The sequence below is a fragment of the Cavia porcellus genome, unplaced genomic scaffold (assembly GCF_034190915.1).
Source record: "Cavia porcellus strain 051 isolate PalLab524CR breed Dunkin Hartley unplaced genomic scaffold, mCavPor4.1 scaffold_5, whole genome shotgun sequence".
NCBI classification, from domain to species: domain Eukaryota; kingdom Metazoa; phylum Chordata; class Mammalia; order Rodentia; family Caviidae; genus Cavia; species Cavia porcellus.
The window spans coordinates 12,124,681-12,150,639 of NW_026947488.1; the positions used below are offsets into that span (position 1 = coordinate 12,124,681).

Genomic DNA, 25,959 nt, shown 5'->3' on the forward strand with positions numbered 1-25,959 from the left:
AAGAGCGACTAGCCACGGCTTTGGATGGCCGGCACAGTAAGCCAGTGGGAAGGCTGTGACTGGCTCTGTGGCCTATGACCGTCAGCCTTGGGTGGGAGCCAAAGAGGAGCAGGGCCCGGGGACGAACATGCACAGTGACAACAGCTGCACGGCCAACTGTGTGCGGACAGCGAAGAGGCATCACTGGGACTTCTAGCAACAAGCAAATTAAAAGAAAAGCAAAACCTACAGCTGATGGTTCTAAAGGAGTATTTTGGCTTTAAATTCCTCAATATCACACAGAGCAGTAGTTCCCAGTTAGGACAGAAGGACACAAGATTCCCCCAGGGCCACTGGACAGTGTGGAGATGTGGAGACATGTCCGAGGCTGCTTCTGGGGCTGGGCCATTGACCGCAGCAGCCTGGGCAGATGGGGATGTGAGACGGGGGCGGGCGCTGTGACGTAGATTCTCAGCCCCGAAGAGGTTAAAGCAGAGATGTGGGCCTGGCTGGAGTCTGGACAGTCGGGGAGGGCAGGTAAGCAAGGTCAGACATGTGTGCTTCCCTACGCCCACCACACACTGTCCTTCAAGGCAAAAGTGAGAAAGACAGCCCCAGACGCACGGTGCAGAATGGACGGAGGGCAGCGAGCAGAGAAGCAGGAGGCGGCTGCGGGGAGAGACTCGAGAGGGGGATAGTTAAAAGTTGCAAAGAACTCAAAATGATACATCTCTTGAAGGGCACCTGTTTGCACAGGTACGCAGCACTCACAGCGAGGCAGCATGGCTGAGAGCTAAGCACCTGGGCCCTCGTGGCACGAGACTAACCTGGCGGCCAACTGCTCCCACAGCTGCACAGAGCCACCTCGACAAGAGGCCAAAAGGTGGGCACAATGAAGACGGATACACCAAAACAGTGCAGGTCTAGAACAACCATGTGGATTCAGCTGCTTCACACGCTGACTTCCGCTCAGGAAGCCAGGAGAGCGTGGCACACAGTAGCTGCACCAGGCTCTGCAGCCCGAGACAGGAGCCTGGGTAAGGAGTGGAGGGCAAGCTTACTTTTTTCTCCATTTTTATTCACTTAATTGACTTGCTTGCAACAAACAGTTATTTATGAAGAAAAATGTGGAAACTTGGATAAAAATGTAACTTTATGCATGACTTACCGACCCTTTCTCTATCAACCGGTTGAGCATGACCACGCCCCTGCTCTTCTGCTCCCACACCATCTCCCAGAAGTGCCCGCACGTATTGGGCAAAGGGCCCTGCAAACACAGATGACACAGTGTGTGACGCCGGAATCATACCGGGTGTGAGCTCACCTGAGGTGGTGGTCGGCAGGCGACGGTGCCTGGAGTCCCTGCAGCTCAGGCACAGCAGTGGCCTCTGCCTGCCTAGAGAGCAGCAGCGGCAGCTCTAACGTCCGCCACACAGTGGAAGGTCGTGCTCGTCACTTCTGCTTCCCGTGTGGGCAGCTGGCTGTGGGACTCGCGTGGAACGTGGACTGTGACAGCTGGGAGCAGGCAGGGGGAGGACTGCACAGTGACCAACCACCAATCACCTGGCCATCTCGGGCAAGTCATTTCACCACTCTGTGCCTCCGTTTCCCCATTTGTCTCATCTGACTAAAAATAACACCTCTCTATAGGATTGAAAATTTAACTAGAGTCTCGTATGTGAAGGGCTCAGTGCGTGGGCGAGTGTTCTTACTACTCACGAGGAGGCCTGACGAGGGGGCCTTCATCCTCGCACCAAGGGTCCCAGAGATTTGGACACACGTGGTCGTTAAGAAGCTGGGGCTGCATGTCACTGGGGCATGGTGGGTGCCTGGTGACCAGCTGGCCTATCTAACTCCAGCCCAGCAGGTGTTTCCTGGACACACAGTGTGGACGCCCTGAGCTGCTACCAACTGTGAGCGCTGCCTGGGGGGAGGAATGCCACCGGTCACCTCCCTCCCCCTCCACGTTCAGGGTTTGTCCCTGCCGTGGACCGGACCACTTCTAGAATAGCTTCCGTTCATATCCCTTCGTCTTCTGTTCTTTCTCTTTGCGTTCTGCACTTTTCCTGATGGCGCCAGCCTGCAGCACCCTCTCACTGTCCTCCTGGACTCTTTGCAAACCAATTACCTCAACCAGGCAGGTCCCCCCATGTCTGGGTAAGTGCGACAAGGACTCAGACAACAGTGACCACATACATGCCTAAAGGAAAGACAGTCCTGGCAGGTGGCAGTCACATGGCACCTTGCTGGCCGCCCGGGCTTCCTATCCTCCAGCCTGGCAAGAAGACCCCAGGTGCCAGGTCCTCCAGGGCTGCAGCTCTCCAAGCTCCTGGTTACTCACCTGTCACCCTCTGTCCCGACACTGCCCAGTATAAAATGGGTCTGAAGGATTAAACCCAGCTAAGAAGTGAAAGATGCCTACCATGCTCGGCTGGCACTTCCTGGGGAGGCGAAGGAGGGCATCTCTGACACTACTCGTTTACAAAATGAGAATATGGACTCATGTTATTTGCATAATGAACAACACTGAAACTGAAAAACGGGAAGTTTGCTTGGTTTGCTGGCTTAGAACACATCGTAGTCATCTGGTCTAGAGGAATGCCACTTTGGGGCCAGGCTGCTGATTCCTTCTGAAAACCCCAGGGCAAAAGGGATACATGAGCAGCCCCCAGCATCCAGGGTACCACCTCACAAAACGGATGGATGCCGCAGGCTCCCAGGGACTGCCAGGGCCCAGGGGTGGGGAAGCCAGCACTATAAACTTCCACATAATTTTTTTTTTTTTAATCAGTACCAGGGCTCGAACTCACAACTGTGCACTTACAAGGCAAGCACTTATGCCACCCAGCTAAACCCCCAGCCCCATCCATGTAATTTCTTAATGCTCTATCTGATATGCGATGCCTTACTGTGGGCACACAAAGGGCTTCTTAACCTCACCCCAAAGCTAAATGGCTGAAATCAGGAAATCTGACTCCTCCAAAAGGAGAAGTTATTTGTGCCTCAGCCTCTCCCCACAAGCAGGCAGCTCCTTCCTTATGGACCCCAACCCCAACAGCCCATCCCAGGGACCCAGAGGTGCAGAGAGACTGCCCTGAACCCATCCTGGCTGATGCTGTGCACCCCGGCCAGGAGGCATCTGGGTTGATCTGGGTCACGGACAGGGGAGAATTGGGGTGGGGAAGAAGGGGTGAAGGAGGACCACAGGAGACACCCCGGTCCAGCTGCCTGCCCGGAGCAGCCTTTGTTCACAAAGCTTTCTGCTTCACCTGAGTTTTAACGTGCACATACCAAGAAGAATTACAATGTTTAAAACCACTCGTAGCCTAGGCCGTACGTAACACCGGTGAACCAATGTGGACTTGGAAAAACAAAACAAAACCCTCAAGGGTAAACCAACTTACGGGTAACAAGTTATGACTACAGAAAATTAGTTAAAAACAAACTGCTTTGTCCACTCTCCCAGATAACTCACGGTCATCTGGCCTTACATCATTAAGTGTTTTATAAGAGGCTTGATTATTAAACCACTTTCATGACTTTTCTTTTTCTCAGAAAAATGCCAAAAGCCAATAGGAATTTTAAGTGCTTTTCATGCTTGCTCATAGCCTCTAGTGATGCTTAGTTTTTTTCTGGGCCAAAGGATGCGGCCCGCAGTGAGGAGCGCTCTCTGGGCAGAGGCGCTTGGCCGCCTGCTGCCTCTGCGATCTGCTCCCGGAAGCGCTCGGTCCAGAGCCGAATCCTTCTGTGTCAGCCCAGCCAGGCCTCCTCTGGTCCCAGTGTCACTGCCCCTGTCCTCAGACCCCTGCGACTCTGTTCAGCTTCCCAGGTGCTCTTACTCCCACTTAGGCTTCCTTTTTTTTTTTTGGAGAGCGACTCTTGCCGTGCAGTTCAGGCTGCCCTGGAACTCACACGAGCCTCCTGCCTGAGATCCAGTGCTCTGGATGACAGGTGTGACTCACGCTGGCCCCACTCACTCATCTCACACTGCCCGGAAACACAGCAGGGTACGGCCAGCTATCCCTCCGCAGGAATCTTCTTCCTCCTTCTGGTTGCTTTTGGTTTGTCAAAAGCCTGATTTCCTAATGGACGTGGTAGATTTTCTTTGCACTACTGGCAAAAGCATTCTAAAACTTTGTAAGGTGACCTTTAAAGTAAAATCTGTTTACCTGGGTGAGAATGTAACTCCTCTGGGCTTCTTCCATTTTTATCAAACTAGCATTGATATAGTCGTTGTCTTCTTGATGTAGTTTAATCCGACTATGGTCAACTGAAAGGCGAACAAGAACTCGGGTTACTCCTGGGGGGCAGAGGGTCTCCCCACAGCAGAGAAGGGGAGCCCATACCACCGAGGCCTGCTGTGTCAGGTGACGTTAGTGGTCTGAGGGGTGACTGTCATTCTCAGAAAGGTTTCTGTGAAGCTTCTCAAAGCCAACACTCAGAGCTCCAGCAACAAACCACGGTGAGCCCTGACTACGTCCTCAGTGTCTTCCCGAGGTCCCTGTCACCCTCTCCAATGGGCAGACCAGCGGGGCATCCAAGGCTCTGCTCGGGGGACCCGAGCACAAACCTCAACAGGGCAAAAGAGCAGAGTGGCTTCAATCTTTAAAACAAACACAGCACACCCCAAATTCCACGTGGTCCCCCGCGGTGGCCAGCACAGTGAGCCGGCAGGTAGGTCTTATGACCGCAGCGTGACAGCTGCACCTTGGGCTCCTTTACACGGTTATTTTGTTCTTTTTACATTCAAATACAATGAGCTTAATTGATTCTAAATCTTTCAAATGTCACCAGTAAAGACATTTAACAGAGAATTTAAATGTTCTGGGGGAAAAAACCCTCAAACACTAAATGTATATAAAATGTGACTTTGAGATTAGATTTAGAAATACATTTCATTTGGAAGTTGTGCCCCAGGTCATTTAAAACCAAAACTACCGCCTCCCCCCCATCACTACTTTGTCACGAAAGCAGCATCCCTGAAGGCCACTCTTCTTCCTCTGCTGGCTAACAAGGGCAGGTGGGTACTTTCATTTCTGGCATAAAACAAGAGATAATGGACTCAGGTGACCTCCCAGAAATAGCACCTCCTCCCTGATGCCAAGAGGAAAAGGATTAGTTACTGGGAAAAAGTGGCATGGGACTTTTCCAAGTCCAAAGAGCTGGGTTTTTTTGTTTTAAAATAAGCTACCCTTGAATACTATTTCTCGCCATGGAGACCACTGGGTGATTTTTAAGTATATCAATATGACTAAAAAAAAACCTTCAAAGAATGGATGTAACCGGTGCTGCTGTGCTGAGTGGCTGGGCAAGCCGCCTTGCTCCCTCACTTGCTGAATGCAAGGTGACCAGAGGGTCGCGGCAGAGCCAGCGGGCCTAGCGCTGTGGCCAGAGCCCAGCAGCAGATAGAGGCTGAGAGCTGTGGCTGCCAGGTGGGTATGTGAACTGCCCAGCAGGTGACCTCTGCCCCACAGCCAGCTATTTCCTTCACAGCAGGAATGGCAAATTGTCTTCTCCACTAGAGATCAGGGGTAGGAGAGAGGAAAAAAGGGTACAGAATGAGATGGGGTGAGAAAGTTGGGGGCTGTTTCTGAGAAACAGTATTTTAAAAGCTGAAAAACTGATCCCAAAGCCACTTAGGTCTCTCTGGGCCATCTCTTGGACCAGGAATGGGACCGCCTTGGTGGGGCCAGCTCTGGGCATTGATGGGTACGAGTGGTCGGACACAGGGGCGGCCTCCGAGCCTGCAGTCCCCCGGCAGCACTGTACAGGGGCATGCCTGCCAGGCCCCGAGGCTTGGACACTCCTGCGGGAGGAGACCCACAGTCCCGGGTGGGCCGGAGCCCCGAGCCCCGGGACTAGCTGCCTGTGCGCTCCCAGAGCTGCAATCCTGGCCTTCTTCCTTTCTTTTTCTTTAGTTTCATTTTTCTTTCTTTCTTTTTTTAGTCTTTTTCTCCTGCCCTGTCTCCTTTTAATGTTTTCTTTGTGATTGTTTCTGTAAGTTTGTTTTAAAAGTTCAAAAAAACCCCAAAAAACAAAACCATTTAGGTGAGAAATTACGAAAACACAGCAAGGACTACCACAGTCTGTGCTGTACCTCAGCTAAGAAAACACAGCTGCAGGAGCAGCCTGGGGAGGGAGGAGCGCGGTCCGTCACATAGGGTCTGCAGGCAGCAGCTTCCGGCCAGGACTCCCAGTGGAATCACCAGAGATTTTGTTTCTGTTGTGGATTTTTAAATGAACACATACGTTGTGCCTCAACCTAGACATGTTAAACCAAGGGCATCAGGAGCCGGGTGTGATCAGGTGTCACCTGGGCACCAGTGCTGCCCTTCAGAGGCCCTGGTGGCCAGTGTTTGCTGAGCACTTCCTGTCTGGGCCACACATTCCTGGGAGGTGTGACTCCCTCTGCGTGGACAATCAGAGAAGAGAACAGTTTGTCCGCAGCCACGCAGCTCTACAAGGCCAGGCCGAGATGCAGTCTCTGCACCCACTCCAGCTCCACTGGACCGAACCCCAGGACTCTGAGCAGGTGCCACAGAGGAGTCCCAGCCACTGTCCCGCAGCTCACGTCTACTGGCCCTGGGGGGAATTCAAAGGCATCACTGACAAGGCACAGCTGGGGTCCTGACCTCAGCTCAGGCTCTTCTTGCTTCGCACAAATTCTAACATGTCCAGCTGTTTACTCTCAGGATACTGGAGCCAGTCCAGGAAGGCAGGCGACTACGGACTACCGGAGGTGACACGCACTGCTGGTCACAGAAGGGAGTGGCGAAGGACAGAGGGGGCAGAGGTGGCAGGGAAGAAGGACGGCGTTTGCTGGAGGGGCGACAGCTCCGCCTCTGTGTGCCTGTGCGGGCATCACCACGTCCAGCACAGTGCTGGGGGCTAAGAACCGCTGCTGAGTCACCGGGCAGGTCACAGTGTGCCTGCCGCACTCGCTCAGCTGGTAGGAAAATGACTCATCACAAAATAGTCAAAGCTGAAACAAGGGGGCCTTTGAACTTTGTTACATTTTCCAAAAACTGTAACCTTACCTTTTCTACAATGGTGGAAAAAGGAACGATTACTATACTTCTCTCAAGCCCACTACAGGAAATGATCAAGCCACAGACCCACTGACTGCCACGCGTTTATCCGGACCTACAGCGAACGGGTCCGGGTGCAGAGGGCCTGCGGCTGGCGGTGGGGCGGGAGCCCAGGAGGCCGCATGGATACTTACAGGGACTGACGTCGCGGTATCTGTTTCGGTTTTTATTCTTGGGAAGCTTAGCCACTCTACAGGGGAAGTCACTGGCTTCATGTCGGATGTCCTACAAGAAAGGAGAAAGAGTGCTCTTCTCAGATCCCTGGCATCCAGCATCTCACTGACCATGGGCTTCTGCTGGGCACTAAGGGCAGAAACAGACACCCGAGAGCGGGGCGGGGTGGGAAGGTCAAGGTAAGGACCAGGTCAGGAGGGAGGAGAAAGAGGAGCAACCAAAGGCTGGGCCCGGAGGCAGAGAGGCAGGACGGGGAGTTGGGCGCTCAAGGGACGAGGCAGACGGAAGGGGAGCACGGTGAGGGGGCTGCGGAGCCGCCACAAGCCTGGAACAGTGAGTGGGCAGCAGGAGGAACGACAGACGGCGGGGGACATGGGTGGGCAGGCCAGATCGCGGAGCTCCTGGAATGCCAGGCCTGAGAGCTCCAACCGGAACCTTTTTTAAGGGGCAATTATGCCAGCGAACCATCAGACTGCTCTCCCAGGAGGGAAACAAATCCCACCGCCCCAGGCTCACGGGAGCTCCCGCCAGGCGGGTCACACACGCCTGCCTCTGCTCTCTGCTCAGACACTGCTGCGCTCCGGGCCAACACTCCCTACACAAAACCTGTTCTGGCTGTCATAGATGAGCACACAGAACACAGCGGAATGTACTTACCCACACTGAACTGCGCACCTAAAAATGGCTACAGTGGTGAATGTTTTGTTTTATAAATCTCACAACTGAAAGAAGACAAATCCACAAGGGGAAAAGAGCAGAGACAGCGGTAACGGGACTCTGGCCGGACATGAGGCCGTTTAGCAGCTTGGCAGGCCAGTTCCAGCCAGTAGAGGAGAAGCCAAGAACTGCCCCCATGTGCACCCCAGAGTCCTCATGGGGCTCATGAAGCAGCACCGTAATGGAAGGAGGAGTGGGGTTCTCTGTGGGTGTGTGGAGCTGACAAGATCCAGATGCCACCCCCACCAGTGCCCCAACTTCAGAGCCAACTCACACTTTTGCAGAAATCTGGAGATCTACTCTTTGGAAAAAGTAACTCAGAAGGCCCCTGGACTGGAGCTTGCTTGGCACAGCAGAGGGTGTAAGTTCTCCACCCGAAACAGGGTACAATAACTCTGCTATGTACACACGGACCAGCGGGCTCCAGCCTTCCTTCCCCATCGAGTGTGCACCTCGAGGCAGGAGCACTGCTAGCTGTCTGACCAGACAAGCGGGAAGACCACATCTACTACCACTGGCGTGTGGGGCTCCAGCCACGTCGAGGCCCTGGATGTTGGCCAGGCTGCCAGGCCTCTCTCACCGGCTCAGGGCCCTCCACCTGCCAGAGAGGCTGCAGGCGCATCTTCTCCATCCCACACAAGCACTATGGATGATAGGAAAATCACACAGAGAGACCCAAACCAGGAAAAAAGTCCCTTGGAGGAAAAACTGCACAGAACAGGATGATTTAAAAGATGCATTACTAAGACACGCTCAGAAATAAGACCAAACCTTGTATGTATAAGCTAAGAACAGAATATCATCTAAGAACAACAAATCCCTCTTGAAGCTGCAGACAGCAAAACTGACAAGTTCAGCTAAATACTCAGATCAAAGGAGAAGAAATCCCCCCTCAGAAAGTAAGGCCTAAAACAAACAAACAAACCAAAATAAAAATACAAGAAAGCAACAGAAACTGATTGAAGGCAGTCTTTCAAGTGTTCATCACATTGAGAAACATGGACAAGGGTACATTCTATGTTTCTACGATGACGAACACTGACTTTCAGGGAAAGGTGGTTAGGTGGCTTCAGGCTCCGTGAGACCTGCACTGAGCACTAGCCAGCAAGGCAGCGATGTCCGCAGGGCGCCGGAGGAAGATGAGTTCCAGACAAGCTGCCCCACAGTCATCAAGTGAGGAGGGACACAGAAAACAGTGTCACAGACTCTGCCATCCGTACCCCCTTTCCTCAGCGTGTCGTTCATCTGAGTGAAGAAATAAACCAAGATGTGGAAGAGGGCACCCAGGGGACAGAAGGACGCAGCACAGGAATGGGCGAGGCAAAGGGAACTTCTGCAAAATCTGAGGAACTTCACAGGAGCCTGCCAGTGGGACTCTAGAGATCAGCGTCACCAGTGAGCCTCCTTCCTCACGCTGCCTGTAAATGACAAGACCTGAACTCAGGGAGGGGCCTCCAATCTAGAAGAGCAAGGAGGGTCGGGAACACAGCATGGAGGGAGCGGCAGGGCTGCAGCTCGGGCGGGAGGGCGTCTGTGTGACTCACGCTTGCACTGCGTCCGCACGCCAGCCTCCAGCCACGCGGCCAGCAGAGGCGTGAAGGGGTGCTCTGCGGGGGTGAAAGGCACATGGATGGGAAGACTTGGCTTCAAATTATCAAGGGTCTCAGATACTGGGATCTGTCAGAGTAACAAGTTGGACAAACTGCGTTAAGTAACAGAGTATTAATTTCATCTTTTTACCCTACTGTGGCTAGCAGGAAAGGTTAAATGACATACATGTGTTGCAACGCGCACTAACCTTGTAGGAAACTGTTCTAAGAGGCTTAAAAGGTAGGAAAAGAATTATAAATATGAATACAGAAACTTGCACAAAGGAAAAAAAGACAATTATTAAGAGAGAAAAATTCTAAAACAGAAATACAGTACATTATCTGGGATTGTATACATGCAAGTAGCAATAAATGCTGATTTAATCAAAAAGCACAAGAGAACTGGGAGAGAGAGAAGGGAGCAAAGCAGAGGAGGTGGCTCCTGATGCAAAAGAAATCCATTACTTAATCCGGTAAATGTTTAAATTAATGAATCGAAAGACAGGCATGTTTGGAAACATGGATGTGCAGAGGCTGGAATGTGCACTTCTTTAAGAAGACGGCTGTCCGTGAGGAGAAGGTTCGGGAAATGGCCTGCGGTGGGGGCTGCGAATAGCTGGACTTTACTGTAACACAGTCACGCAGTTATTGGACCTCCTGAGCCACGGGGATATTCAACTCAGATAAAAAAACAAAAAGGGAGTGCCCATATTCTGCTACTCTTATTTATAAAAGTCTAAAACAGCAGGCAAGAGTTTTGACTGTTTAGAAACTAGCTAATACCTTAAAAGCGTATCGACATAAAGCTGCCTGAGATCACACAGACTAACCCGGCAGTAAAACACTTACGCCTTCCTTCATGGATAAGGAGAAGCATTCAGAGAAATGCAATAGACACAGCACAGAAAGATGGAGGAAACAGAAATCAAGGTCTTCGGTGTTTTCCTGCGCAGTATTAGAAGCACCCACAATAGGTACAGATTCCTCCTGGGAAGGGAAACAGCCTGGCCAGCCTGGATGAAGACAGAAGATGAAGAAGCCCTCCTCCTTGATGTGGCAATGTCCACGCTCACCAATGTGCGCTCTGAGCAGACAAGGCCCAAATACCCAGCAGAGTCGCAGCTGATTTCATCCAGCCAGAAGGTTTATTGATATGTATTTTTGCTGGGGGCAGGAGGACACTTTGAAGATGTCATTTAATAAAGATCCTGGGCAAGTAAGAGGCATTCACAGAATATCAATTTTAAAACAGATTTTTAAATTATGCTTATAAATTTTGCACAGCTCTTAAGTCAGTAGTGCTAAGTTTTCCTAACCAACTCTGCAGTATAGTTTACATGTTAAAAATAGCCACTTGATGTGTCCGGTTTGGTGAATTTTAAGTGATGTTTTGACCCATGTGACCACCAGTGCGACCAAGACACAGAACTCCTCCGTCCTCCCAGCAAGCCCACGAGTGCTCCCTTCCCAGTCCACGCGAAATATGCCCCTGCCACCGCGAGAGGCACCGACCTGCTTCGTACTCTTCACGTGTTTCAGATGCCATCCACATACTGAACCCATTTTCACACTGCTGATTAATGTGGGGTATTCCCTTTCCTACAGATACAGTGAATAATTTGCGTCTTCTTTCTCCTTGGCCAGTTCAGCTAGAGATTAATCAGTTTTACTGATCTTTATCAGCTGACTTTTCTTCAGTTTATCTGTTTTGTATTTCAGATTTCTACTCATATCTTTACTATTTCTGCCCTTTCTAATCTGTGAATTTCACTTGATCTTTTCTAATCTCTCAAGATAAAAGCTTAGATATCAGAACTTTTTTCTTTTCTAAGTATAACCGTTTAATACTATAAATTTTCCTCTAATATTGCATTAGCTGCATCCTACTCACTGATTTCCATTCAGTTCAAAACATATTCTAATTTTTTGTGGCTTCTTTAAGAAAACATTATTTAGAAATGTGTTGTTTAATTTCTAAGTGTTGGGAAGATTTTCTAGGCAATGTGATTGATTTCAATTTGACTATGCTGGAGTCCTAAAATTTTATTTACTCAGAGTCATCCTTTAAAATGTATTAAGACTTCTATAAAACTAGAAGTGTTCTAAAAATAAAATCTATTAGTATTTTTCATTGCCACTGGCTTCATGATACACAAAATGGTCTCTATTTAAATATCCCATGCGCACATAAAGAGTTCTGTTAGGAGTGCTAACTGTAAGGTTAGGCAGGATGCCGGTATTAAACCTGCTGTATCTCACCGACCGATGGTTTCATCAATTGCATGCTGAGATCCATTTAATTACACATGTTGGGCTCTTCTAGTAGTTCTACCAGTTTCTGCTCGTTTACTTGGAAGCTCTGATACGAGGTGTGTGAAGTGCACAGGACTGTGTGTAATGAACTGACCCCCCAGGCCTCTACCCCGGGGACATCCGTCATTCTAAGCGTGCTTCAGACAGTACAGCTGCTCGGCCTTCTCTTGGTTAGTGTGTGTCTGATTTATCTTTCTTTATCCTTTTGCTTAGACTTGTAAATTACTTTCAAAGTGACATTCTCACTGACAGCCTATAGCCGGGTCGGGCTCCTGAAGTCTACTTTTATAACCCTTGTTCCTTAGTTCAGTTATTCACACCTGTCGCATTCGGTGCCTTCGCTGACAGGGCTGGATTTCAATCCACCATATTCCTGTTGAGTTGGTTTCTATTTGGCCCATTTGATGGCTGTTCCATTTCCCTGCCTTCTTCAGCCTTCCCTTCCCCCTTTCTCTTTCTTTACATCCCATGTTACCATCACTGGCAGCAATCAGCCTTTTTTTCTTACATTTTTGGTGGTTCTGCGGGGTTTACAACATAGATTTAGCACGTAATGGTCTGTCTTCAAAAAGTCATCTCACCTACCAGCAACGTGGGTCCCTCTCACTGGTCCTTCATGCTACTGTCACATATTTCACTTCTGTTATAAAGGCCATAATGTATTTTTATTTTTGCTTTGCATGATTATCTCTTAAACTTTTAAAGTGAGGTGCTGTGTATGTGGCACTTTAGTAAGCACTCCTCACCCATTTGCATAGATCTAAATTTGCATCTCTTATCATTTCCCTTCTGCTTTAAGGACTTCCTTAAACAATTATTCTGGTTTTTTTCTTCCTCAAAAAAAATTCTGGTTTCATTTTGAAAGAGTTTCACTGGATAGACTATGGCAGGATTTTTCAGCGTTTTCAAGACGCCATTCCACTCTTTTTTCATTTGAAGCAGTCAGGAAGAAGCTGGAGCTATTTTTATCCTGGTTCCCTGTATAACATACATACGACTTCCTTCCTCTGGTGTTTTTAAGCCTCTCTCCTTATCACTTGTCTTCAGCAATTTGATTCTGATGTGCTTTATTGTGGTTTTCTTTCTCTCTTTTGCTTAGAGTTCATTGAAACTCTTGAATCTGTACATTTATAGTTTTCACTAAATATGGGGCAAATGTGGATATTATTCCTTTAGACATCTTTTGGAGGTTCTGAGACAGCGTCTTGCACTATGTAGTGCAGGCTGCCCTTGAACCTGCGATGCTCCTAAAATGCACACTTAGTCAGCCAGAGACTCAAAGTGCAGCCTTGGGAGGGTCCTGGGACTCCTTCTTTGCAAAGCTCCCTCCAGTCTACAGATTCCAGCCCTGAAGGCCTGTCTGAGTTCTAATCTCTGGCTCCTAAACTTGTGAGACCTTCAGGCAGGAGGTTAATCTTAAGGCTCATCTGTTGTCCCTCCAGTCTATTCAGGTAATACCTTCAATATCTCTCTCTAGTTTTTTAGTATCAGCCATGAAACAGACATCAGGCTTTGCAGTGTCAACATTTATTTAACAAGTATTAAGGGCCCACTCTGTGTGCCAAGGATTGTTCTGGACTTGGGGGCAAAAGCAAAGAACCACACACAAATCTCTTCCTTCACCGACTTACCATCTACAAAGGAAAGTGACAAAGAAACATGGCGGTCTGCAGCGTGCTAATTGAAAAACTAAAGCAGAGAAGTGAGAAGACTGCCTTATGCAGGATGACTGGGAGCAGAGACGGATGCAGGTGAGGGCTACGTGGGGAGTCGCTCCAGGCGGGAGGCGGCTCTGCTAGGAGCGAGCTGGGCCAATCAGTGAAGGGAAGCCGCCGACCGACCGCACCCTGGAGCCGCAGCAATTCCAAGCTTTCGGGCTTTTCCCCGAGTCAGATGGAAGTCATGGAGGAGTTCTGAGCCTAGCAGTGGCAGGATCCTCCTGGGTGCCCCGTGCAGAGAAGTCTGTGGTAGAAGGCAGGAGAGAAGGCAGACGTTCACGCTACAATCCAGGCAAGAGCTGTTCTGAACTGTGGTGATGGAATCAGAGGCTGAAGGAGGCGGCTCTTTAATAATACAAAGTGCCAGGATGCGAGTCTTAAAAGAATGAGACAATCAAAGTAACCAGCATTCATGGCTTGGAAGACAGTGAGTAAACTCTATAGATTTAAGGCAAGATTTCTGTATTCTCAGACTGTCTCAAAGACAGGCTAACTTCCCAACAGCTACAGAAAAGGCAGGTTCTTAACCGGTGAATGAATTTAACTAGACTTGCATAGCAAGCATAAACTATCTGGGAGGAATTTTTTTAAAAATGCTGACCAAAGATTCAATAAATACTTTGAATCTACCAAGTCTAAAACTTCCACAGAGAAAATGAAATGAAACAAAAGCCTTAAAACGGATGATGTGAAGACTTCTGGGTAAATCAGGAGCCAAGCCAAAAAGGAAATAATAAACTTATCATGAAATAGGTTCCCAGAAATGTCCCCATAAACAAAAACACGGGGCATGTCAGGAATCAGTCAGTGTCGACCTCAGCACTTCAGGGCTGGATCCCTCCAAATGAGAAATCCTGCCAGTGGAAATCAATACACCAAACACGAAATCCTTCACCTCCCCTTCTCCCCGTTGCTCTTCCCTCACTGGTTTTCAAGAGCCTCCATGTCCTTCTCGGTGTAGATTTCAGGAATGTGATGAACTAAAGCAGTCTCTGTAATAAGACATCAAATATGTGTGCTCTGCCAGTAAATCCAACACTGCTCTGGAAGCAAGTTTGCCTTGGTCGAAGCTTACAGGCAAGTGGCTCAATTTTCATGTATTATTTTGTATTGGTATTAGACACCCAAAAGGATTGTCTCATGAGAGAAAAACAAGCAAGTTCTTCCAAAGTTATGATTTAGCTGGGCTAGAAAGATGCATAAATACTTGATCAAGTTTACACAAGGCATCTGCTCAGCTGCAGATCTTAAGAGGCAAGAAAGGAAGCAGGGTAGAAACCAGAGCAGCTGAGGAACTTCTGAAGCTCCTGACTTCTCACCTCCACCCTTAGTTAATACGATGACACAGGGTACAAAGACACTGTTTTCTAAGTAGTGAAAATCTGGTAACAATTTTCAGGCCCAAGTGAATTAATTTTTTTGTACTCAGAATTCATTACTCAAACATCTCCAAAATCCAACGAGGCAAAAATTAGAAGTTGGTAAAATGCTGACAATGTTTGATTTGAGACTTATCTTTCTTTTAAAAAGATACAGACATAAAACGCAGTCCAGCCTCACAGAAACGTTACTGTGGTTTTACTGAGCACTTCATTAAATGAAACATAGCAATCTTGGCTTTAACATCCTTCTCTCCAGTCTCACAAGCAGGTGAATATTTGTTATTGGCTCCACAGTAAAATGCATTACTCATTTTAAAACAATTTGCTAAGGGGAAAGGTAGAGCCAGCTTCCTGCCAGCATCCGGCGTCTGAAACAACAGGCCTTGAGCGCCTTACCTGACACCTCCTAGCACAGGTCTCCAGTAAGAGCTCCATGTAACTGACCAGTGAATTACTGGAGGACGCCACAGGCTCCCCAAGCAGAGGCCTCAACTCTAGAGCAGCACGCCCCTAGGAGAGCATGTAGAAGCAAACACAGGATCCAGGCCCATTGTGTTAACTGCTACAAAATGAAAATTAAGTTTTTGTTTTGTTTTTGCAATTGGCCCACAGAGCACCCTGGTGAGACAGTACCAGAATAGTTACTCCAACACACTCAGGGCAGAAAGGGTTATTTATGAACGGTTATGACAGTGGCCTTTTGTTTTCAGTCTACAGGAAGGAAAAGAGACTCTAAAGGTACCTTTGACTCGCTGACATGGGGAACCACACAGCCCCTGGCATCCATCACATCTTCTAAGCCCCTCCACAAGGCCCTCACTCCACAAATGGTTATCTAATCTGATTTGTGCGAATTGTTATCTAGTACTTTAGGGAAGCTGCGAATTCTCAGAAATGGATAGGCAGAGTCAGGCTGAAGGGAAACGCAGAAGTGCAGTGCAGGCCATGACCGACAGTGGCCCGCAGAGCGGGCAGCGTGCACGCTTCCTGGAACTCTCGCGGCAGCCACTCAACGAGGAGAGGCACAGAGATGGGGGTTTGTGTGGGGCTCGCCTAAGATTTAGAACGTGAGATCTTCAGAGTAATCTGTGGCGAACAAATTTTGCTAATTATAAATGAGAACATAAAATTTCTATATGGCAAAGTATATTCCAAGAACTTAAACAGTTCATTAGGTGTTAAATACCTTTCAAATAAAAAAGTAATGCTGTGTCCTTAAAACGTAAGTTAATGGAACAACAGAATTTACTACACAAACTTCAGGATGGGGCTGGGGGTGTAGTTCAATGGTAAAGTGTGTGCCTAACTGGGGGAGGCCTTGTTTCCATCCCAGCACCTCAAAAAATAGACAAATGGAAGCCCAGGAAAACATTTTAATTTTATTTATGCATTTGTATAATCAGTATATAAGAAGTTTGGTTGGGTTTTTTGCTTGTTTGTTTTTTGCCTTTTTGAGACAGGGTCTCTCTGTGCAGTTTAGGCTGGCCTTGAGCTCAGTTTATAGCCCAGGCTGGACTTGAACTCGCAAAGATCCTCCTGCCTCAGCCTCCCAAGTGTTGGGATTACAGGCATGAGCCACCACGCTCAGCCAGTATACAAGAAGTAATATGCTCAATGACCATTAAATTTTAAGATAAACTACAATGTTTAAATAGTAAAGAAAAAGCTTAAATTTTAGCTATTCCAAGCAGATTTTGATATAAATTCTAAGTGACTATGTATTGAATAAAAATAGGTGCTTAAAAGTAAACCAAGGCACTTAACACTGTCGTGGTAGTTCAAAGAGAAAGAAAACAGGAGGGAAGAACAAACTGGTCAGCACCGGAAAGGCAGCAAAGCGTACAAGGGAGAATCAAATGATCTGGGGTATGTTTACATTTTAAAAATGCGCTACCCTAAAGACACACGGTGTTAATCCCTTTTAACTCCCCTCCACCCTGAACACAGCAGCACACCTCGCTTAGCAGCGCGCACTCTCCCATGGCAGATCTGCTCTAAAACACTTTAAAAAACTTCTGCCCTATCTTTCAATCACTCCGCCTCCGAGCATCATCCCCGAGCTGGGTCATTTGCACAGCACTCTGGGCTGAGGTTAGCCGATAATGGAGTGAACAGATCATTAACAGAACAATCACGTGCATGGAAAAAGATCCAGCCACTTTCTAAGTTTCTCCACGAGTCAGAAGATGAGGGCAGGGATGGAGGTGTGGGATGCCACTCACAGAACTAGCATGGGGACTTTCTAGCGGAGACAACAGGGCCCGTCATGTTCTGATGAGCACTTTCTGCTCTAAATATAAAGGAATAATCAAGTAAGTGTAGAGAAAACCATAAATGGGGGGGGCAGTGTACGAATATAATCCTGGCACTTGGAGGCTGAGGCAGGAAGATCTCTGGGAGTTTGAGGCCATCATGGACTACACAGCAAGACCCTGTCTCAAAAATCAAAAACCAAAAAACAAACAAAAAAGGTTTAGGAAACACCACAAAGGCACAGTTAGGTTCAAAACCAGAACGAGAACAAATGGGAAATGACCTGTGAGTACAGTACTAAGAACAGAAGACAACGAGTTCTACAGATCAACTAGAATAGAAACCCACTCTACACAGTTTATTGTATTGCCTGTCAGGGATTTTAAAGATAAATATATTTAAGATCAAGAACGAGTGAAAGAGCTGTGAATAAAAAGATGTTAAGAATAAAAGCAGAAAGGAATAGGACCAAATGAGGAGATAGAAAAGAACAAATGGAAAATCTTAGAAGTGAAATTGATGATCACTAAACATTTAAAAAAAATCTTAACAGACAGGCAGGCGTGGTGGCAGTGCCCACATGCCAGCACTCAGGAGACTGAGGCAGGAGGATCACTGTGAATTCAAGGTAAGTCTGGACTACAAAGTGAGCTCAAGGCCAGCCTGAACTGCATAGTAAGACCCTGTCTCAAAAAAAGACAAAAAAAAAAAAAAAAAACAAATCAAAAACCTTCAAGAAAGGATAAGTTTGACACTGAATGCAGTCAGAGGGTTAGAAAACTGCAAGTTGCTATAGCCGCAGGTAACATGCAGAAACGGGAAAAATATTTCCATAACATTATCTAGAGGTTTAGCAGAGCTTTAATATGGTCAGTTACTTAATTTTTTAAAGACTGAGGTTATACAGCCACTTGAAATGCACAACTTTTAAAAATATAAAAGGGGACCACTGTCATTGGTGGTGACCTTAAGTCATTTACAGACCAAAGCTGCTTTCTATAACTATGTTAACAGGTCCAGTGTAAAACTGAAAATTATCTTTCAGCTGCAGCGAGTGGCTGGTCTGGAAACGGTGCCTCCTGCCTGGGAAGAAACACTGTGAAGCATGTTCTGTATTAACAGCTTTAATGCAGATAAGATGGATTTGGAGCTTAAACCAGAATTCAGAAATAGCGTTCTGAATTCAGTATTGTAAGCCACTGGAGCCTTCCCTCATATTATTTATACAGAAAACTAGGACAGATTTGTGCACAAAGAGATATAAAAATTGCTTTTTCAAGCATCCCTGACTTTAAGCCTTATCTCTACAGCTCCGAATAGTGTCTGTTTTGAAAAAAATCGCCTTTTTCTGTTAAATGTCATGAATTTCACCTTGGGAAAAAAAAAATCAATAGGCAGAAAATGAATCAGACTTACAGTAATTGATGTCAATAAAACATATTGGAACAAATATCTTTTTAAATGCTGAGAACCACAAAACTATTCCTGTAAGAGGACAGTTTAAAAAATCAAACCTACTTTCACTTCTGTTTTGTTTACCTTCTGCCCCTGAGGACGTTACGAACCGCGGCCCTGGCTCCGCTGCTCACTGGAGGCCACTGGGCTGCAGGACTGCAGGACAGCGGACGGTTGCTTAATGACACAGACATCTGAAAGTGGAACCCTCCCAGCTTCCCTTGCAGGAACTGAACTACCAGTTTCCTCCCTCCAAGGTCCTGGGCAGGAGGCAACGTAGAAATACCCGCGTAATGAGACTCTCAGCTGTCCCCAGAAACTGGACTAACTTTGGTGCCTAATGAAGCGCTGTAAATGGGAGGAAAACAGAATGGCAAAAGGAAAACAGCTTTGGCTAAGAATTGCCAAGTATTCCAGGTACAGTAAACATTCTGCTAACCAAGGCACATGTACTATTATCATCAACCAACAAGTTTCTGAAGTCCCTTCTGGATGGATGTACTTCGTCATATATCACTTGAGCAAACCGAGAATGAAGAAGGAACAAAAAACGAAACATGACCAAAAGCACCTGAAGTGATGCTTCTTAATGTGGGCAAGAGAGGAAGCAGGTAACCAAGTTCTTCCACATGGCCTTCCAAAGAATTGGGTGTCTACGGATTACTGACGCCAGTTTAGAGCCCGTGTCTGAGCACCTCCAGCTCCAGCAAACACTGACCACGCCCCACATGCATGCAAGCACTCAAGATTCAAAGGTGAGCGGGGACAGGAGCCCTGCCCCCCACCACTTGCTTGCCAGCGGGCCACTCAGGCAAAGAGGTGCTCTATTCTCAAGGAGGCGTGGCCACAGGAGGCTCCCACAAAGGGATCCTGATGGATGCAGAAAAAGGCCCAACAGCTTTATTCTGATCTTAGGGAAAGCTACGTGATCTTAAGCACTGGGAAGCTGGTCACTCTTGCAACGCAGAATGAGTGGTTCACAGGCCTGCATCGCTCTTTCTGCTTCTTTCTGGGGAGTAAGCGGAAGGCTCCGTCACCGACACATGCCTCAGAGCCACGCACCAGGCAGTATACACACCACTCCCATACACTAAGGGCAATTTAGGGATGACGTGGTCTACACAGATTTCTCTTTTTAAGATTATAATTCACAAGGAAGATACAAATATAAAGCTTACTGAAGATGTTATTGAAAAAGAGCAAAAGATCTTCAAAAACGTCAAGGCCTCAGGAGGGGACAATTGGGGAGAGAGAGAACTTATTGACAGAAACTAAAATCACCTGTTTGGGTGGTGCATGCTTTCTGCTTACCATGTCAAGGCATGTTAAGTCTTATCATGAGGTTACAAGAGACGGAGCCCATTTTAATTCCTAAGCTATAGATGTTTTTCTTTTTTGTACTGGGGATCCAACTCACGACCGCATGTTTGCCAAGCAGGCGCTTACATTGCTGAGCTACCTCCCCAGCCCTAGCCTACAGTTTTTTGCCTGGTTTCCCCAGTAAAGAGTCATGCAATGTTCAGGGATACTCAAAATCCCTACTCTAAAAATCATTTCTGAAAGCAATCAAGTGAAAGTGACATTAAAGAAGTGATCACAGCCCCCTAATCACTTAAGCAACTGTGATTCATAAATACTGGCATTTAAAATCATTAGGGACCAGTAACACGTGCACAGATCACGCCTGTCACAAGATACCTGGATGTCACACCGGCACTACATGGAACAGGGACCATTAAAGTGTTTTGCAGGATGGGGTCACTCTTTGTGTTGTATTTTCTGAAGGTCCTGACAATTGGAAAGGGGCATGATCCACCTCCACAGTACTATACTGAGTGTTTTCCCTGCCCTAAATCAGATCCCTGTGCTCCACCATCTCACCCTCCCACTAGGCTCCTGGCGGCCACAGAGCTTTGTATTGTCTCCATGGTTCTGTCTTTTCCAGAACAGTATACAGTTGGGATCATACAGCATATAAATTTTGCCCAATATTGTAGTCAGGCTGTCTGAATTTTTCTTAAGGATACACAATGCTCCTTACGTATTCCAGGCACATGCTCTTAAGTGATCATATGCATCGCAAATATCTTTGGTACTGGCTTTTGCTGCTTATCAAACTCTGCTAAAGCACACTGGCTAATTGTCTGCTCATGATTTTGCAGCCTTCTGGGCTGTCTAGCTGGGGCAGCTGGTAACTGGATGTCATGTTGGCTGGGCTCACACTGGCATTTGTGACTAGCTGGTGGCCCAACAGCCTCTCTCACACATCTAGCTTGGTGATCGGGCCTCCTGCTGCTCATCATCCAGCAGGCTAGTGCGGGCTTATTCACACACCAAGGCCAAGAATACTCAGGGGAGCAAGAGAGAGCAGGCTGCAGCATCCAAGTGCTGGCTGCCACTTTCCTTTGGCCGCCCACAAACTGAGGTACAGAGAAAGACTCTACCTCTGGAAAGGAGTGACATTTAAAGGAGCTTGTAGACAGGTGGGAGAAATTATGTGGCTACTTCTGTGAATCACCTAATTAATGTTAATGGTGTCTTTCCACAAACAGTTCTTAATTTAAATGTTCAATTCATCGATCTTTCCCGACAGCTCTTTGGAGATATCTTGTTTAAGAAACACGGCCTAGGGCTGGAGATTTAGCTCAGCGGCATAAGCACCTGCCTTGCAAGCAGGCAGTCGTGAGTTCGATCCCTGGTACCGATAAAAACGAAAAAGATGGAAGAAAAAAAAAAAAGAAAAAAAAAGAAACACGGCCTAGGGGCTGGGGATTTAGCTCAGCGGCATAAACGCCTGTCTTGCAAGTGTGTGGTAGTGAGTTTGATCCCCAGTACCTGGTAGACACTTTGGTCACTTCCACATCTGGGCTGTGGCGAGCAGAGCTGCAATAAACACAGGAGCACAGAAAATTTTAAAAGTTTGCTTTCATTTTTAACTGACAGATTTAAGCTGTGCAGTGTGGTTTCTACATGAGAAGTCTCTGTGGACTGGTCAATTCCAAAAGACAAAAAAAAAAAAGAAACACGCCTATCCCAAGTTCATATATACATTCTTTTACTTTTTTTTGTGTCCCTCGAAAATGTTTTCTGCACATGTAACTTTAGCTCTTGATTATTCTACTTCAGTGTTCAATAAAATAATATGGAAAATAACAAGGCATTTGTGTGCACAATAAGGACAACCTCGACAGAGAAGCCCACCTTGGCCAGCAAGTGACCGGAAGATAAATAGGTGGTGATTTGTCTCTGCCCTTTGCTTTAATCTTTTAGGATATTAGTGTTAATTTTATTCATACAAGTGCTTTACATATTTTAAAGTCATCCGTTCTTGTAGTTAGAAATTACCTTTCCTCTGCCTGGCAAGCACAAGGTTGTGAGCTTGATCCCTGATACCGCTCCCCCAATTATATTTCCCTTTTTTTGTTTTTTTGAGACAAAATCTTGCTATGTAGCCCAGACTGGCCATGAACTCCAGGTGATTCTCCTGCTGCCACCTCCCAAGTGCTAGGCTTACAGGCACGTGCACCACGCCCAGCCAGAAATTACCTTTCCAACTTGTTTTGTGTACTTAAAATGAAAGTTAAGCGTGAGAGGATAATCCCAAAACCACCAATGTAACAGTGACATGAGGACTGCTACTGCTGCTTGAGTGGTTTTTTTTTTTTTTTTTTTTTTTTTGTCTTTTTCCTTTTTACCGGTACCAGGGATCGAACTCACGACTGCCTGCTTGGAAGGCAGGCGCTTATGCCGCTGAGCTAAATCCCCAGCCCCTGAGTGATTTTTATCTTCTATTATCTTCCAACTTTTTCTAAAGCAAATATGCATTACTTGTGTAATAAGGTTTAAAAGTTGTTTTAAATTTTTATGTATTCCAATCTCCTCCCTCTGCAATTTCCTCTACTACATTGAAAGGAAAGTCTTCTTCAGTATGCAATGGTTCCTTTTTAAAAAACACTGCCCTGAACCTTTCTGGAGTTTATTTTCACCTGTGCCCATTACACTGCTTTGTTTCCTGCACTCTGCTAAGAACAGGTGCTTCTGGCCTGGCCTGCTCAGCTGAGCAGCTCCCCTATATTCTCTGAAACCTGAGTCTGTGGATTACAGTAGCTCCGAAGGCTGCACCCTCCTCCCTCTTCGGATTCCAACAGTAACAAAATGCAGTTGCATTTGGTGGTTCTGGTTTTAGGAAGCACAAGTGACTCTTTTTCAGAGACAGAGCCTTACAATTAGGTGGAATTGTTTTCCAAGATGACGAAGGCTGGCTCACTCTTAACATGTTTAGCAAACTAATAACCAAGGAAAACACAAGAGATGAAAATGTCGGGAATTTAAAAAAAATTTACACAAATACTGCTGTCCTTAAAAGAACACTTGTTAACTTTGTTTTTCCTCCCTAAGGAAAAAATGGGCAGAATGGCTCTGGCACGAATACTGGTTTCCCGTATTTATCTGGCATGTATTACTTTGTGAATAAACTTGTGGTAAAATAGAAGAAAATAGTTAAAATATTAAGTCATTCCTGTCCACTGTGTTCATAGCAGATTTTTTTAAATCTGAAAAATAAAAAACCAGTTCTCTCATGGTAGTTGCCTTAATTCTAAATACAGGTAAAGGAAATTTTAGCCAGGCATGGTGATACACATCTGTAAACCCAGCACTCGGGAGGCTGAGGCAGGAGGATTATTACAAATTTGAGATCAGCCTGAGTTGGAAAGTGAGTTCAAGGCCAGCTCAAACTGCATAGCAAGACCCTGTCTCAAAAAGACAAAAATAAAAAACACAGGTAAAGGAAATTTTTATTAAGTATGTTTAATTAAAAGGCTATATTCAGAGTAACTACTTCAAATAACAGGCAGTAGGCCTGGGATATATAGCTCAGCGGAATGGTGCCTGCCTGGCAAACATAAGGTCCTGAGTTCAACTTCTGGTTACAGAAACAAACAATAACAGGCAACATAAAACAGCAAACTCGGAACAGGCCAGCACACCTTACCACCTCAACATGTTTCGTAAAATGAGACTTTTAAAGGCTCTATCTCTGTCCCGCTCCAGTCAGTCATATGCCTGGGGCTTTTGGTCATTTGCCTTCTTAGAGCTAAACACATAAAAGCACATTTTCTATACAATGAAACCTTTGCCAATAACATAGGATCAATTTTAAGAAGCTTGTGAAAGCTGATGGATGCCAAATTCTTCCTTAAGAGGGTTTGTTCAATATCTCAATGCCACAATTAAAATATAGAGGAACCAAAATCCATATACATATTCCTAGATACAGGCGCAGAGTCACTTTACAGAAATAACTTAGGCTTTCAAACAGCTCTTGCAGTTATTACACATTAGCCATGTACTCTTCCTCCAAAGCTCATGAGATGACAACATCTAAGTCAGGCTAGCAAGAAATAAATCCCTAGGCCCCAAAAATCAAGAAGAACAAGAACAAGGGACTTCAGAAACACTACTGTAGCCAGATTTCATAAAGCAGCAATTCATCAACTTGAAAAAAACCACTATTAAGATGTGTTTTTCTATCATGCTAAAGAATCAATTTTCACATAATTACTCAGAGCAAACCATATCAAACGTCAGTAAGATATGTTTATTAAAGGACAGAATAGTTAAAAGACCAGAATTACAAAACTCTTGAAAGTTATTGGTTTTACCATGCAAATACATTCTTTAAGATGACTGTGATGCCAAGGCCGAGTTTGGAGGATCACCATCAGAATCAAGACCATGCCGGATCATGGTATCTGCAGCTGGTTTTGGCCCTCCCATTTCAAGTGCTAAAGGGGCAGATGGTTACATCACAGTCCCTGACCTCACTGAGCTCCCACTTGGAGCTTGGGGAGAGACCACCTGTGGCCACAAACCAACACTGCTGAGTAGAAAGGTCTGATCAGAGAGGCAGTCTGTTCTACAGGAAGAAGGAAAGACATCAAGGTCAGCTAAACCGAAAGCCATGAATTCAGAAGTAACTGCGGAGGAGCCCCAGCTGGTACAGTAGAAAGGGAGATCTTACGGTCAGTAGTGACCGACATGTCACCTGTCCTTGCAGACTTCAGCTGGCATCAATCTCAGGAAACAGATCATACAGCTATGTCCAAGCTGTTTCCTCTAGTCTGTTCCGGCACTGCAGCCTAAAAGGAAACCTCAGCACGCAGGGCCAGGGTGGTGGCGGGACGGTACTGTCCAGCAGTACAAACTCAGAGGCCTGCTGCCTGCCTGCCCAGCTGCGCTCTGGCTGTCACACGAAGGTCAAGGGGGAAAACACGCTCACACCGTACTACAGTGACCTGTGACCCAGTTCTGTGTGATCAGGCGCCGTGGAACTGTTGAGCTCCTGGCCAGTTTTCCAGAAAAGAGAGAAAGGGGCCTTCTGCACTGCTCCAGGGAGCAGGCTCTCAGAGGTGTAGCACGGCACAGTCACAGGACTCCAGCTGACAGTCAGGAGTCACTCACTGAGTACGCGACACAGATCAGGAGGAAGCAAGGTGGATGCTGGGGGTTTGGATTAAGAAAATACAGCATGAGGATGATGGTGGAAAACAAAATCATAACTGAGGGGTCATTTCAGTCCTGAGTAATTTCCTGGTGCGAGATCCAGGGAAGGCTGGATGTGAGAACGAATATGCCCTTTCCCCTCTACCTGCCCTGCAGGCAGCATCACTTTCTGATGTGGCACATTCCTGGAGGAGGCCACATTGTGTGACAGGGGACCAGGCTCCCCATAATCTCCCTATAATACCATAGCTGCGACATCAAGGAGACTTTCACAGGGAGCCCGAAGCACACTTGACACCAGCCAGGGACGCAGAGGTCCCGCCAAGACTCTGTGAGCTTCCTGCTAGGCAAGGTGAGCACAGTGTTGTGGGCTCCTCACAGAGGAGAGCTCACCGCAGCCCGGTCCCCAGCAGGGACTGCACACTGCCAGACGGAGCGCTGGACAGGCTCAGCCCGTCCTTGGGGTTCTGCTTTCTTCCTGAACCCAAAACTAGAAACAGGGTTGGTTCCTCTGAGCCTCAGCGTCCAAATTTGTCTATTTTGAAAAAGTATTTGTTGTTTATGCTAGGAGAGGGCAACAGATGCGGGATACATACGGAAAAAGGTGAGGTTATACAGATCTGTTCTACACAGCTAAGTTTTCACAAAGAAAGTTTTTAAAAGACTTAAGGTAGAATAATGTCATCAGATAGATGTTTCTGAGCAACCACTCTGGCTTTATGGTACTGGGAAGGCAGTGGCAGCAGGGACAGGGTCTGGGATCTCCCCCAAGGTGCTGAAACAGTGT

At 46.9% G+C, this 25,959-nt stretch overlaps 1 protein-coding gene across 2 annotated transcripts in view; it reads right to left on the reverse strand.

The window, feature by feature from the left end:
* Ptpn1 (protein tyrosine phosphatase non-receptor type 1) overlaps window positions 1–25,959 on the reverse strand; it is a 61,266-nt gene that overhangs the window by 10,355 nt on the left and 24,952 nt on the right. For both annotated transcript variants that reach the window (XM_013145675.3, XM_003463663.5), the window contains exons 2-4: window positions 7,202–7,292; window positions 4,149–4,249; window positions 1,148–1,246 (exon numbers count right to left, since the gene is read on the reverse strand). In XM_013145675.3, the coding sequence (XP_013001129.1) occupies window positions 1,148–1,246; window positions 4,149–4,249; window positions 7,202–7,292 (291 nt within the window). The remainder of the gene's footprint in view (window positions 1–1,147; window positions 1,247–4,148; window positions 4,250–7,201; window positions 7,293–25,959) is intronic.